Below are 16,241 nucleotides of genomic sequence, written 5' to 3'. Positions count from 1 at the left end.
TCAAGCTGCAGGGTTCATTAGGTCTATATATTAATGTTACTGTCAATAACTGTAACATCTGGCGCTGGTCTGCCAAAGGAAGCTAAGAAACAATGTGTGTTTTGGAAGGATTTTGTGTCGACTCTCGTTTAAGGAAGCAGAAGTGATGAAGAGGACTATCTTTAATGTTAAGCAGTGAGGAAAGTTCAATCACAGGTTGTCACTTGAGGTGCATTCTAATGCCAGGAGCGAAGTGTAACCTCTCTCACACATACACACACGGGTACACAGGAGAGGGCCAAAGATTTATGACAAAATGTACCTCAGTTTAGAACGAACACTACTTGAATGATTTCTTCACACATACTCTCCTCAGCTTTTTTGTCTTGGAGCCCTGTGTCTCTCTGTCTGTCTCTCTGCATGTAGAATCAGTCTCTTCTGTCCTTGTTCTCACATCATGTTCCTCACAAGTTGTACTCTGCCAATGACCTCCGACTGTTGAGCTCTGCCGTGGTCTGTCACCACCTCCGGCTTTAATGTCTGATTCTCTCAGCAAGAAAAAAAGAAAGGATTCACCACCCACCTCTGAAACACAGTGGCGCTTTTCATCACATCCAAAATTTCACAAGTGGGATGATTCATCCACGTTCATGGTGCCTTATAATGCCACCTTGAACTGAGTAATTTTTTTTTTTTTTTTTGCTTTCGGGGGGTGGGTTCAAAAACGTGAGTAAGCACCTCATGCTGTGTGTGTGTGTGTGTGTGAGTGCACCACACACACTACAGCCTACATTTTCCTTAACATTTTATTGCAATGAGGTAGTTGCGTTTCACATGGCGTGGCCGGGGCCTTAATGACAGAGTCGGTGAGGAGGCCGCGCCCCAAACATTTGGCTCTATTACACACCAGCCCACCACACCAACAACCAATAACTACATCTTAGTGGGTGGTGGAGGGTGGGGCTCAGTGGAGCACTGCCCATGCACAATCACTCTCTCTCTCTCTCTCTCTCTCTCTCTCTCTCTCTCTCTCTCTCTCTCTCTCTCTCTCTCTCTCTCTCTCTCTCTCTCTCTCTCTCTCTCTCTCTCTCTCTCTCTCTCACACACACACACACACACACACACACACACACACACACACAGAAACATCCGAATGAACTCACAACAAGCAAATGACATAACCAGATCTGACCAAAACATTTTGAAGTCATTTTTAGCTCTGGATCTCAGTTAAAATGCCAACATCTGGAATGAATTCCAGCCTCCAAAGGGGGAAAATGAGCAGTGTTATGGGTTTGTAGAGTAAAGAAGGAGTAAAGAAGTCCACAGATATCCAGGTGTGAGAAAAGGGAGTCCCATGTCTCCTTTTGTCTTTTATCTGCTACCAGATAAATATAGATTCTTCCCCAACATAAATAATTAATTGTGCTATTTTCTAAACCTGAGAGCTCATGACGCGGTTACATTCTAAGACCAACTTGAGCAGCTGCTGAGAGATTTATGTGTGACTTTAACCATTACCTGTAGGAGTCCCTGTAGCTCATGGTGTCGTGACCTGAGTCCTCCTGGTCCTCCTCTGTCACCTTGAAGCAGACTCTTTTGATGCCACCTTGCTCCACTTTGTCCTGGTCGCAGCCGTCCTCGCAGGGGGCCAGAGAGGGTGGCTGACTTGGCTCGTAAACAATAGGCTCCCCACCCTCCCCTTGGAGTTGTGTGGGTTCAGTGATGGATGACAGCAGACTGAAGGAAAAATGAAGAAATAAATAAAAGGATACTATTCCCAAAATTTGATTTGAAATCATATTTAAAGAAACATTACAATTTTTATCTTAGAGTACAATATATATTTTTATGGTATACCTCTAGCAATTTTAAATACTTTAAAATCTATGATTGCTTTGGAGATATTAAGCATACACTGCTGGAATTAAACCCTTCAAATAATGTCAAGGCACTATCATGCTTATATTTAGAATGCACTCATAGATGCCTTCACAATTCATCTATTCATCCACACTGTCACACCCCTTCCTCGGTACAGACACACAATATGAGTGTCTTTCTCTTGATGTTATCCTGGCCTCACTCCCTGTTCCTGCACTGGGCCCAGCCCATAAATATTTTGGTCCTGAAGAATGTTCCTTTTGTAAATCCTCTGCTTTAAACAAGGCAAAGGGCAGACAGACAAAGAGAGGCTGATGAACAGCTTCAGCAGGCTGATGTGAGGAACAGCTCCGAGCTTCTTATGCAGAGATCTCTAAATGTCACTGTGAAGGCTATAAAAATACTCTACTCGCATGAAAACACCAGCAGAATGCCAATATTTGATAACAGCACCCGATGTTGGAACTAAAAATATTTTCTGAATGGATATGAATAAACAGCTTTCATTTGATAGATGAAAGGGATATAAATGCATATGGAACGGTCACTTACACATCTATCTGAGCGACATACTGCCTCATCTCCCTCACTGCAACGTCCAGGCGACTGTACAAATAAATGTAGGCGTCCTGGGTCTCCGTGTCTTCCTGTTTGAGCAGGAAGCTCAACCCGCCTTCCCCATGGCCGCCCCGCCGACTGTCTGTCAACCCCTCGCCATCCATAGTCAGCTCACCGCTGTCATCTGACTCGTCCCCTTCCAGGCCAGAGCAGTTCCAGGAAGGAGCTCCCATGCTGGTTACACAGTGCTGGGTGTGGGACATGGGGTTCAGTTGTGCTACAGGAGAGGAGAATAAACAGCATGTTTGGAGTGGGTGAATGAAACAGACTTCACTTCCATGCTGGACGTTCAAAAGCCTAGAAAGTATCACTCCTGGCTGTTCTACATTTAGGCTTGGTGAAAAGCAACTTCTTAAAGGGCATGTATGCAACTGATACACACAGTGAGAGCAGGATGCAAAACTGTTTGCTTGGGCTGAATGCCAAGCTAAGCTGCAATAACCGGCAACATCCCAAAACTGCAGGCGGATTAAGTGCTTGCACTGAACCCAGAGTGTGTACTATTAGTGCACAGTAAACATTACGCTTAAATGGAGAAGCCCTTATTCAGTTTATGTACATTCCACTCATACCTTGAAAATACAGGGAACAGTGCTGGAAGAGGAATTTTGCATCACCTCAAGTAATAAGCCTCATGATTTAACTCTGTTAATGACTGCAACACTAAAAACTAGCGACTGTCACCAGGGAAAACATAATCTCCATGGCTGTGGCTGGTTGAGGAGGCCGAGCGCATGCCGAAAAGCACCAGAACGTCAGTCCAACTGCAGGGCAGATGTCTGACTTGCAGCTGGTGCTGAGAGGAAAGATGAGGACGCGGCAGCCTGTAACAATGCAAGCAATGGTAACTGTCTGCCGTCTGGACAGCTGTCTTGCATTTTCATCTTTGCTGAGAGTGGAGGGGGCTCAGCAGCCGAGCCGAAAGACTAATTCATGTCATAACAAAGTCCAGCCAAGCTGACAAAGAGAAGATACTTCTTTCTGTGTCTATGGATAGACAAGGATTTCTTAATGTTCTGCCCTTTCATTCCTTGGACACTTTTCCCTCTCTCTCTTTCTCCCACATTTGACCTCTGCAGCAGCAGCAGCAGCAGCAGCACTGAGTGAATGACACACATTCCTTGAGCTGCGGTTGAAGCACCATCTTTGCTGACATCACTCATTCACTTCTCACGTCAATAACATGAGTATGGCCCGGGGCTAATGGAGTCTTAATGGCAAACCACTCTTCTAATTTACTGTGGGAATCCTTGCTGAGACCCTATGGCTAATGTGGGAGGCTGGGGTTGCCGTTCCCATCTCTGTACTGCTGGGATTTAAATGGTCACAGAGGGTAATTATTCAAAACGATCACAAAGCTGGTGTTAAGTGGGTTAAGCTTTTTTATAAGACGGGGATTGATCTCAGCAAAGCTTAGTTTAAGCAGTGGATATGTGATTGAGATTGTACTAATGTTCCAATCTTATTGGATAGAGGTGTGTGCAAGTGTGTCCCCTCTACCTTGGTCAGGATCCAGGCCAAACAGGGAGTTCTTGCGCCCAAAGCGGATGCTGAAAGTCCTGCCAGCAGAGGTAGTGCTCTTGGGGTAGGAGACCTGCATGAAGTTGACGTGGCAGTTGGTGGGAACAAAGTCCATACAGCCCAGTGGATGAGGGCGAACGCCGGCCTGCCTGAAGGAGGGCCACGCCTTGTTCCTCAGCTCCAGGGCAAACTGGGTGAGAAAGGAGAGCAGGACACAGATGTAGTTTAGTGAAAGCTCAAGCTGCATGACTGACAGCTCTATTATTTACAGCAGGAAATATGACATGGTGATACAACACATAGGGACAGACAAAATGAAGATTAATGATGTAAAGCAATCTTCTTCAAATATATTACAGACTTCCCATTAGTTTAAGAGAGCATTTGCTGTCTGGAGAAATAGAAAACAAACTGAAGGTCAAGGACTAGACCTTGTGCCCAACTGCTATTGCCAAATTTCTCATTAGATGTCATGTTTTAGAAGGGCATATAGATGAGCTGTATTTCACCATGAAGTGGTACATTTGTAAGTGTCAATAGACACCGTAACACAAGAGAGGCAGTGTTCCATCTATATCCACATCCCACCAAAAAGCTTCTCTTAGCTGTTCTGAAAGCATCAAAAAATGGCAGTAATTTAATGTATCTGGGAAATAAGAGCCAGTAAGAAATATATTGACAAGAAGAAGATAATACATGTTTTGTGGCAAGTTAATAAGTAACTAGGGGACATTCCTGAGTGTGACAATTCACATGGTTGTCTACAAGACAGTGTACAAGTGTGTCTTTGTACCTGCTGATAACTGCTGATACGCCGTCGGATACTCTCCAGCTTGGTGTCACAGATTTGTCTGAACTCGTACTGAGGCATGGTAACTACTCGATCACTCTGGGAGATGAGCTGGCTGCAGTTACGAACAAAGAGGCTGTCATCACCAGAAAATGCCTCCAGGATCTGCAGTAACAAGAAACATTGGTAAGAACAGATCATTCCGACAGTGAAAGTTTAGAAACTTGATTTAGTTGATGCCAATCAGAGTAAAAATAGAGTTCCTGGTAGCAGCAGGTTCATTTGTTCTAGCTAAACATTGCTTGTTTCTAAAGTGACAACCACAGCCACCAGTGAGGCCAAAAAAGCCTTTGCTTCTTTCGGATCCTGTCATAATAGAACAAGTTGAATAAGTGTCTGTGAGCCACAAACTGGTAAACAGCCAAGTTGGGATCTTGAATGAAACATTTTGTATGTCATATTCTGGAGGCTGAGAACATGTAAGCCATGTTAACAACTGTTACACAAATTAAAAGCAACATTATATTACATTTAGCTTATAAAAGAATGAAAATACAGTGTGTTCTCCTCTCAGTATCTTACTCATTAGCTTAAAATAATCAAACTTGACCTCATTCTCCCATAACTACCTTAGCAGTGAGGCTAAAACAGCCTTTGGGCTCCACCATCTTCTCCAGGACGTGACTCTTGATGCCAGCAGTGCTCACGTATTCATAGACTACGCCATGCTCCAGATGGACGTTATCGACCGTCATGCTGACCAGAGGCAGCTCATCAGAGAGAGAAAGTCTGCCCAGCCGGTGGTCTGTGGAGCACAATTATCAGCAGTCAGTATGAGCACTTGCATTCAGAGATAGTTCTGTTTATGTGATGAATGGCATTTAAAAGCTACATTTTCCAGCGAGTGGAGGTAAAGTCACGGCCTAAAATGTTATTAGCACGTTCAAACAAAGCGAAACAAAACAAAGTCATATAGTAACATCATAAATCTCTTCAGTAATCACACAAGCCACGGTACACAGCGCAGTGCACTCATTGTACTGCTGAACCCACGTTTTACTGACATAGTGACCATGACCCAGTTCAGAGGTCATCTAAAAATAGCAATCTAGGTGGAATATAACATTCTGATGGAATGCTTTTGGCAGCAACAAGATAAAAAGAAAGTTCAAAAAAACACATTAAGCCCACAGCAACAATTTCTATTAAAGGACACACCCAAGTAACACTAATACTTTGCTGACTGATCGGCCACAAATGAAACATTACATCTGCTGCGGGTGGAAATAAAAGCTGAGAGAACTGTGGTGATCACTTGCACAAGTCGGGGCTGAGCCTTTAAACTCCTTAATCACAATCAATTCATTTCATTAAAGCTTTATTCATAAAAAGTGTTATTTAGAAAAAGAAAGACACTTTCAGAGGGTGAAACATTGTGCCTCACCCGTTCCATTGGTGCCGTTCTCCTCCTCGTGGTCAGAGCCATTTTCCACTGGATAAGGCCTGAAAGGACTCTCCTCCTTCTCCCCTGCACCTCTGTCCCTTTGTAGTTCTTCCACATCCTCAAATGCACGATACACCCACTGACACTGGGGGGACAGCAGGTGAGGTGACATATTAAGTATTGCTGCAACGCGTACAAAATCATTACAGGGATCAAAATGGGGAAGTGAGCGAAGGAGGAAGTGAGCGAGAAGTGAGCGGAAAAATAAATACCAAGAGGTATAACGATGTGTTATTTTTAGCTCTGCTCAAAGTATGTGTTTTTCTTTTTTTCAAACAAAGCTGAAGATGTGAGTGCACTTAAACGGAATTTGATGAGAAGAATCTGAAGTATTTCTTAATGCCCTGTGGACACTTTTCACCTGACAGGGCAATCAGCGCCGACTGCACAGCCAACAGTGCAGTTAGCCACATCAGCAACATCCTGGTAATTTATCCTGCTGTTAAATAAACCAGCAAAACATTTACTGGAACAAGTCCAAAATAAAGCTGTTCAGCTGGATTTGCCAGAGGGATAGCAAAATGAAACAAGACAATGTGCTTTAGACAGTAAGGAGGACATCTTAGTCTGACTAGCCCTGTAAAATCCTGCCTGGAGTCAAACATGTACAAACAACGATTGCTTTTGCTGTTTTGAACGTCGGCCATGTGGCATGGAGTGTAATACAAGCATCCGGCTATGACTCTATTTGACAAAGAAAACTCATTGTCATTGTTACTTTGAAACAGAATGCAACCCGAGCACAAAACTCAGAGGCAAGCTGTATCCGCAGCTTTGGACTATGTTTGCAGGATTGTATCTTGAGCTGAAAAATGTTCAACTCTCACTACATTTGGCCTGCAGCAACAAAGTGACAGCCAGCGATTTATGGTTTGGGATCACTGGGCCACTCACTGTTGAAGCCAAGAATGCCAATGAAGAAACTTATTGTATAATACCACTTTGGTATCATACAGAGATGAAAATTTAAAAGAAAAAAAAAAAGTCTGTTGCTACGTCAGTGAAATATGTTTTCAAACACAAAGTTGCTGTGGCTAATTCTAGCTTCTAACCAATGTTTATGCTGCTTTATGTAGTGTGTAGGAGCAGGAATGTCTGGGTCACTGAGGCTCTGTGGTCTGTCAGAATGTGAATTTAGTGCGCTGTTTCACATTGATGAATAAGGTAAATTCACAAAGATAATCATGCTACCTTTTGGCATTTACTTAGTTCGTACATTAAATAAAGTGCTCGGGGTGTGCTCAGGCGCAGTGAGAGCCATACAAGGACTTTAAAAACTCACTGTAAACCATGTCCAGAATGAGGTGATGTGGCTTGTTCGGAAGGAATTTTTGACTACAAAACCTGCTCTGACAAAGAAAAGTGAGAGTTTGTTTTCTCACCGCTTGAGGAGGATCCTGGTGTGTGTGCTGCGCAGTGAAGTGCTCCAGGACCTCTTGGTAGTCGCTGCGGTTGACATTGTTGCCGTTGACCTTCAAGATGACCTGGCCGGGCTGAAGACCCGCCGCCGCCGCCTCCCAGCCTGCAATGTGTCAACATGGGATCAGAGGTCAAAGGTGACAATGTGGTATAACTGTATACAACACATTGGCCTATTGGGAAAAACTACTACTACCACTACTGCTACTACACTATGCTACTACTACTACTACTCCTATGCTATACTTTCATGCCAATACAGCCCTTTGAATTTAATTGACTTGAACTGAACTAAAGCTGATTTGAATTTAATTAAGTGCTGCACAAATGTCTCCCGAATCCAAGAATCCATATCTCGTTCTGGACTCAATTCCCATATTGGTCCATAACCTCGCCCCCCTTTGTCCCTCCAGGAAAATTGAAGATTACTTGATTCAGTGCTTTAACATGCTGTCCCAAGCTACTAATGGCTTTACAGCCTGGACATCCAATCAACACCTCCATCATCTTCCTCTCCAAGCTAAAAATATCAATGCTGGCATCACTTCCTCCCAGGGTGCCAGCAATTACCTAACTCCAGGCTACTTGACCCATGCATTGATATCACACCAGGGGACTGATTTAGGAAGAGAAAAAAACAAAAAAAAACACTGAATTCAAATGGAGGGTGGAGAGGGAGGGGAAAGGAGAGGGGTGGGGAGAACTGAGCAGGAGAGAAAGTGGAGAAGTCCCCCTGCTATAATAAAGCAGAGTAAATCCAGAGGATCACATTCCCTTGAAGCACCAATTTCAGGTTCTCTCCTCGCTGTTTTCTAGTGTGTCCTCTCCGACTCCTGTCTGGTTTACACATTTGGATTCACCCCTCATTCAACTTGTCATAAATCTCTAATTTTCCTACTTCAAGTCAGTCTAGGTGGTGCAAACATCTGGTTAGGGGGTTGTGAGGACAGAGCAGGAGGAATGAGAAGGCAGAATAAAAGTGTGGTTGTCTGGGCAGTAGCCTGCTGCACTCTTACTTGTGATCACAGAGCTTTGTGTGTGTGCACATGTGTGTGTGTTTTAAAAGTAGAGTTTGGTATATTAGGGGTTTGAACTCTGACCGCTGGCTGTCTGGCTGACGGGTGGCCATAAAACCCTAATAGAGGCTCACTAAAAGCAGCATGTAACAGGTGGTTAGAGGCTAGAGTTACCTCATCTTTGCCTTGAATTCAGCCAGAATTATTTGTCTTTTTGTCACTGTAAACACTTTCAAAGCCTTTATACTGGCACTGATTCCACTGTAACAAGGTCAAATTCTTACAAATCTGTTCAGTGTCGGGGTCATTAGCAAAATAAGTCATTTCTAACTGAATTCAAGAAATGCTAATTGAATTATGTTTCCCTGAGAACTCTGAACTGTTAAACCACTTACCAGGTTACTTTTCCATTACACTTTCAAACTGTTGGTGTCCTTTTACCTTTAAAACTATACTGTGTACTACATCCTTTCTTGTGACTGTCACTCACCTTTCCTGACAGCATGGACATGAGGGGGGGCAGAGCCACAGAGTCTGAAAGACAGGCTGTCTGGGTTGTCAGGGATCTTCACAATCCTGCATGAGAAAAGACCAGTCAGACCACTGCATGCTATGTGTGTACATATGTGTGTGCGGGAGTGTTTGTGTGGATGTTCCCTCACTCTTTGGCCTTGGTGGCAACCAGTAGCCGCAGCGAACGCCGTATGCAGAAGGCCTGGCTGATCATGGTTTCCACCTCTGAGAAGGGCCTGAGGAACAGCAGGTCCTCGTTGATGGTATGGATCTTCCTGCCCACCTGCAGGCCGGCCATCTGGAAGGACAGACGGAAAGACAGAAGACAGAAAGCTGTTATTTTTAGGTTGCAGCTTGTTTCAGCTCCTTCTTAAGCCCCCATTTGCACATTAAGAGCTTCAGGTGGGGTCCTTAGTGTCACAGTAAGACCTAAACTGTGTGCTACATCAGATGAAGTACGATTCAAGTTTTTACCTTACTGGCTAGTGTGTTATCACCCAGAATCAAGTACCTGTTTAATACACAGTATGTGCCTTCAAAGAGCATGACAGAAAACAAACCAAAACATAACAGATAATCAGTGAGTAATGCTCAGTATTTTCAGTTTGTTCGGTCTTGTCATGTATTTTCCAACACATGAACAGGCTTTCTATGGAGGACACAGATATCAAGACTGGCTACTAGATATGATTAGTCTCCTGCCTGCTGCATTTGCATGCATTTACAGATTGAACGGGTACTTTCAATCTGCAGAGATGCACTTTATTTACATTTCAACCTTAATGTGGCCACTTGTTTTTGGCCTTGACCAGCAGGGGTTTGAGGTATCAGATGTTGCCTTGACCTGAATACAATCTGATCAGTCAGTGCTTGGAAGTATGCAGAAAATGCACAAATAAACATGCTCGCAAGGTATCTATCAGTCTGATATCAGCTTCTAAAATCCCTCTGCAAATGACAGACACACAGCACCAGCAGCTTACTACATGGCATTAAATGCAGTGCTCCTGCACATCTTCAGTCACGTTGTGAGAATAATGTTGCCTCTGTGTGTTCGCTGTGTGAGTCCAGTGTCCTGGGCACAGATCCGGTGTGGTGGCTTTGGCTGAGCCAGGCCCCGACTGGACAACGGCCCAGGATGGAGGCAGGAATGACTGGGAGGAGCCACAGGCATCTGAATGTGGAAGGGTGTGTGTGTGAGAGAGAGAGAGTGTGTGTGTGTGTGTGTGTGATCATACAGCATGGGTGCATGTCTGCACGTGAATCTCTATAAACGTATCATATAGTGAAAGAGCTTTGTGTGTGTGTGTGTGTGTGTGTGTGTGTGTGTGTGTGTGTGTGTGTGTGTGTGTGTGTGTGTGTGTGTGTGTGAGTGTGTCTCCCAGCCCTTTTCAGAGCCCCATGGGAATCAGCTGAGCTTCATTCTCTGTGCTGGCACATGGGCTGTGTCACAACTACCAATCCTGTTACTGTGGGACTTGGGGGATGTGGGGTATGAATAGCAGGGGGGGACAAGAGGGAGCAGAAGAGTGAGGTTTTACCATGGTGGAAGCAGGCAGAGGAGAAATAAAAGCTTATGTAGAAGTGACTGAGGAGAAGAGCAATTTGGGAAAAAGTGCAATGAGTAAAAGAAAGTAATGACGACACTTGAACCAGAGGGACACAAGAGAAATCAGGGGTAAAACGAAATGGTGGTGAGAGCAAGAGACTCAAAATACTGATGAAAAGGATCGCTATCTCGGGACCTGGGGAGACAAAAGATTCCACAAAGAACGGGGCATCATCCTGTGTTTTCAAGTAGGGAGATACTGGAAAGATTGTCTAAACGATACATAGACTTTGGTTGTGTGTCACCTGTCTAACCAGAGAGGTGCTTGCATGAAATAAAGGCAAGGTCATAGGAAAAGAAAGGAAAGAGCCTTCCATCAGCACCAGTTTTAACTGTGATTTTATTTGTCAGGCTGAAAAACAATGTGTGTCACTGCTGTAGCCACAGATGTGACAATTGCATTTTTTACAGGATGCTTCTTAACACAACAGTAACAGTCCAACATGTTTTATTAAAATGAAACTCAATAATCATGCACATTTTAAATGTTTTGACACAACCTTACCAGCATTTAAATTGCTCTGGATTAGTAAAATGGTGTATGAGGAAGCATGGCTAATGGCTTCACAGCCAATCAGAGCAAAGGCCTTCCGAGGGAAACAGAGGCAGACTGACAGCAGCCGTCAAAACAGTTGACAGCCATTACCTACTGGAACTAATGCCCTGGGGCGGGAAGGAGATACAGAGTGTGTGCGTGTGTGTTGACCATTACCTCAGCATGTGAGCCCCTGGTGACAGATTTCACCACAATGGCCTTGTTTTTCTCCTCGATCTCAAAGCCGTAGTCTTCTTCCTCGGGGTGGATCTAGCGCAGAGAAAAACCTAATTAGTCCCACATTTACACTGCACTGTTACACTTACATGTCTTCAGCAAGTAGCACAATAATTGTCATGTCAGACAGTATGTATTCAGATTCAGTTGGTTGGCCTCATTATGCTCTGTTACCATTTTCCACACCCTGTAAATATCGTGTAATTTGCACATCTCATATGCCTGACTCTTTATCAGGCATTAACTGGATGCTCTTACTGTAAAAGGCAGCTTGTTCAGATCGGATTTCTTCTGAGGAATCAGAGGTTATAAAGGTGATATGTGCCGCTCTTTCTGGGTGGTAATATATCCAAACTATCCACACATTATCGTAGTTTCAATCTTTAAGGTTTGCAGTTTGTGATTTCCACTGCATGTCAGGTGTCTTGCCTCTCTGCGTCTCGTATTCGGCTCCCCAGTGGGGTGAGGCCCAGTTAAAGGCTGTCATCACCAAACAAATTAGCCAGCTTCCATTAGGTAAGCTGCTGGGGCCATCTTTTCCTGCTGCATGGCCCTGATAAGATAGGGATCTCTGCTGTTACATCAGAGGAGATGGCTGTGGTAAATAAAGAGTTCCTGCACTTCACTTCAATAATAGCCAAGAGGGAGGATTAGTTCTGCTAATCAAGGAAAAATGCCTTTTCTACTTTTTGTGCAAGGCCAGATAGCGTGCCTTCTTCAGAAGAAGGCACGCTATCTGGGGATGCTAGTGATGCTTCTAGGATTCCCTAAAGACAACGGACTTAACGAAACAGTTCACTTTCTGTTTGAGCCTCTTAAAACTACTGTCAGCCAGACCCAGAACAGAGTACACTGACCTTATTCTATGAGGCAAATAAATATAACAGTTATATTCAATTTTCACAAAGAAAAGAATATTATGCTATATGACCAATTCTAATGACAACAGGACATTCAAACCATCTTGCTGCATTTACTGTAGATAAAGTAATTACAACAGAAGATTCCACTGAGCCCATGATGTCTGCTGATGATGACCTGGTAGGACAGAAATTTTTAGGAGCTTTTATACGGTGACCAGAGACTCTCTCTATTCTTTCCATTACTGAAACTACTATCTTGTATCTGACCTAAATATAGGCTGGAATGTCTACACAACTACCATTCGACATGTACAGTATACATTACATGAATCAGTGGTTTGTCTGGAAAGTCTCATCATGGAAGCTGCTTTAAAAAAAATCTGAACGTTTTAGAAACCTCAGGAATGTTCCCACTACTTTGCAGTTTTGGTTGCAGCAGCTGCTTCAACCAATTTCACTGAAGACAAGGTAGGCAGTGCTTAAACATCTCACTCCTGATGTGTGTCCCTCCTGGGGGTTTCTCCTCTTCACTCTATTCTCACCGACACCTGTTGTCTCATGTCATGAATGAGGATTGTTAAATGTCAATGTGTCACCAAGGATAAAATAGAAGAAGGAATGTAGTAAAAGAGAACATTAATGAGAAGGAAAAACTGAGATTCTGCTAATTCTAATTAGCTTCTGTGTTAGCAGATAAGGGAATTTAGTAGCCTGTTGGGAAAATAATATTAGGATCCATGACTGGAAAGGTCAGAAGTCCTAGAAAATGGGGGGGAATCCAAAGTGGGCACACTACCACTCACTAAGCCCTGTTTCATGTCTGTGCATGAAAATTAAATGTTTCCAAACATCTTTTGAGTGTCCAGTAAATTTGACTGCAACACTCAGCCCCCGTCACCGCTCATAGTTTGATCTCTTGTCTCAGCAGCAACACAAAAGGAACTTCAATCCATATGTACACAGTCCAAATGAAGATATATGCTGATCAGAGCTAATTCAAAAAAGTGTTTATTGTCATTGAAGCAGCCCCCACTCCCATGAGGACAGGTGGGAGTGTGTAGGGATGTTACACAGGTCTAAACAAACTGGAGGCTGTCAGTTCAATTAGCTATACAATACAGTCCTGTTATATAATTGCTGTGTACACACACATGTAACACACACACATTTTGCATCCATCCACACTGATCTATTGTTTCTCACTCTGAACAGTCATTTGTTCTGTTTTTGTTGTTTTTTGGATAATGCTGGTAGTATCACGATGAAGTGAATGTTCAGTGTGCATGCTTCAGGCAAACACTTCAATGCTCTCTTTATTATTAGAACTTTTTTCTCCAAGGGGAAAAAAATCTAAGACGTGAGTATCTGTGTAACCGTTATTTGTGTGAGACAATGTGGAAATGCGTGTGTTTAAGTGTGTGCCGGTGTTCCAGCTCACCACCAGGGACTTGACCAAGATGTTTTCAATGAGTTTGAAGTCATTGCGCTGGAGCTGCTTGCTCTTTGAACTGGTTCCCTCCATTTCCTCGTCCGCATAGAAACGGAAGAACTGTGACTCGTCTTTGAACTCACTCTTCTCCAAAACTGAGGGGGGAAAGACACACACAAACACACACACACTACATGTAATCAGAAAGCCACTGCAAGAATAATAAGACAAATAGCAATTGGTCAATCTCAAACTTTCCAAATAATAGTTGCTGAAAAAAGGTTAATCTGTGTTAATGAAAGGTAAAAACAAGCCAAACCAAAAGGCATTCAGAAATACATTGCTGCTTGTCCATTAATAATTCAAAGCGTGTTTGTGCTCATACGGGTTAAATTGATGGTTTTGTTGAAAAAGCAGACCTTGTAAATGTGCATTACATGATGGCACAAGCCCTATTTTGCAGGTCATTTGCAACTTCAAAGGCCTGTGTGACGTAAGTGTTGGCCCGAGCAGCATCAAAAGAAACTGCCGCTTAATTTGTGGACATCTTCGCACAAACAAGCCAACGGTTAATTAAATCATCAGCTAATGATGCTCGCAGGAACATCTGGAGCCAAACCACATCTGGGTCGCAGCCAGCTCAGGACAGCGCTAGAAAGGATTCTCCGGAGGACACAAGAAACCGTCTGTTGCGTGTGTGTGTGTGTGTGTGTGTGTGTGTGTGTGTGTGTGTGTGTGTGTGTGTGCGTGTGTGAGTGTGTTTAGAAATCCCACTGTTGGGCTGAGCCTCACTCCAGCACATGAGGCACTTCAAACAGGTGAGAAGCACATTATGGATGCTTCTCCAGCCACAGCAGCAAAACACACTACATTAACCCTACTGTAGATTTTTGAGTGAGTCTCTGAAAGGGAGCCAAGCCGCTGAAAAAGCTCTCAGCTCTAAGTTACTGTGTTTGAGCAGCCTTTATTGTTCTCAACAATGTTTTCCTTCAATTAAAGACCCTGCCATTTTGACCTTAAATGTGTTACTTTGTGGAGCACTGAATTAAAGGAGGCGGTAAACATAATCTCTCACAATAATTCTCCAGTCATGATTGCTGTCAGTTTTCATTTGCATCAAGTCAAATCTAAGAACCAGGCACGACTGCAACAGGTGCAAATGCACTAGTTTTCCTAAAATGACAGGACATTTACTGGCACTGGCACTGGCATCGCCTCACTTCAGCTTTTTGATCTTCTCCACCTTGCTTGGGTTACATAGGAGTTAGCATTTTCAACATTTGACATCTCAAACACATCACAGATGTGATGACATTGAACCAGAAGAGACCAAATCTTAGTGTATGAGTCTGTAAGGTCACTGACAGCCAAAGGTACCCAGCTGTTTAGAGATTTGGAGAGCATCTGGCACCCTCAGGTGAACAAAAGCCTTCACAAACTGATTACACCCACACACACACACACACACACACACACACACACACACACACACACACACACACACACACACACACACACACACACACACACACACACACACACACACACACACACACACACACACAGACCAAACCCACTCACACTGGCCTTACACCAACTCAAACGAACCCTGAACGTGATTTACTTCCTCTGAGTCACAGAGGCTGTGGTTGTATAATACCTTAACACACCTATTCAACCGGAGGGAGTGCTCCTCCAGAGGCCGTCATACCCTAATGACACACACTGTTACGCAAACACTGCACTAAATCATCATTTAACTCATCAAAATGGGTTTAGAAAAAAAAGAGTGCCAAGACACACTCGCGCACATTTATTCACAGGATCGGGGGTGCACTTGACACAACTTTCACTAAATAAGACATACTCTTTCAAATTTAACATGTAAAATATGATGCACTGATAAAACTGCATGGGAAATCATGAGTCATTTCTGACTGATTTAAGTGCAGCGGCACCTTTAATCATAGGTTTGAAAACACTCAATGCCAGTGGTCACCAAACAGACTTTGACCAAATGACTATTATACAGCCGTTAATGCTTTACATAAGAAAATTGTGGTCTAAGGGCAGTCTGAGGTTAAGAAGATGATTATTACTCACTGTTACTTCCATTATTGGTATTCTATAATTAATATTGTCAAATGGGTAATTACTTGTAAATGACATTTTGGCTTAAGAGCCTTTCAACCCTGCTATATAACAAGACTAATGGAGGAAATAGATGGCTGTATCTGGTGTTGTGCTCTGAATGCTGAGTTGCCTGAAGGGCGAAATGCAACAGGTGTACACGACAGACGTGTAGGTGAATGATGGAAGCAGGT

General features: G+C 43.5%; 1 protein-coding gene across 2 annotated transcripts in view; it reads right to left on the bottom strand.

The window, feature by feature from the left end:
• Positions 1-16,241, bottom strand: part of prex1 (phosphatidylinositol-3,4,5-trisphosphate-dependent Rac exchange factor 1) — a 77,400-nt gene that overhangs the window by 13,358 nt on the left and 47,801 nt on the right. For both annotated transcript variants that reach the window (XM_070968256.1, XM_070968257.1), the window contains exons 16-26: positions 13,927-14,072; positions 11,566-11,658; positions 9,394-9,542; positions 9,222-9,307; positions 7,679-7,818; positions 6,237-6,381; positions 5,422-5,597; positions 4,796-4,957; positions 3,982-4,192; positions 2,416-2,698; positions 1,501-1,719 (exon numbers count right to left, since the gene is read on the bottom strand). In XM_070968256.1, coding sequence (XP_070824357.1) covers positions 1,501-1,719; positions 2,416-2,698; positions 3,982-4,192; positions 4,796-4,957; positions 5,422-5,597; positions 6,237-6,381; positions 7,679-7,818; positions 9,222-9,307; positions 9,394-9,542; positions 11,566-11,658; positions 13,927-14,072 — 1,810 coding nt within the window. The remainder of the gene's footprint in view (positions 1-1,500; positions 1,720-2,415; positions 2,699-3,981; positions 4,193-4,795; positions 4,958-5,421; positions 5,598-6,236; positions 6,382-7,678; positions 7,819-9,221; positions 9,308-9,393; positions 9,543-11,565; positions 11,659-13,926; positions 14,073-16,241) is intronic.

The sequence above is a fragment of the Chaetodon trifascialis genome, chromosome 8, assembly GCF_039877785.1.
Source record: "Chaetodon trifascialis isolate fChaTrf1 chromosome 8, fChaTrf1.hap1, whole genome shotgun sequence".
Taxonomy (NCBI): domain Eukaryota; kingdom Metazoa; phylum Chordata; class Actinopteri; order Chaetodontiformes; family Chaetodontidae; genus Chaetodon; species Chaetodon trifascialis.
The sequence above is the reverse complement of the archived record's forward strand: the minus strand, read 5'-3'. Positions and strand labels throughout refer to the sequence as shown.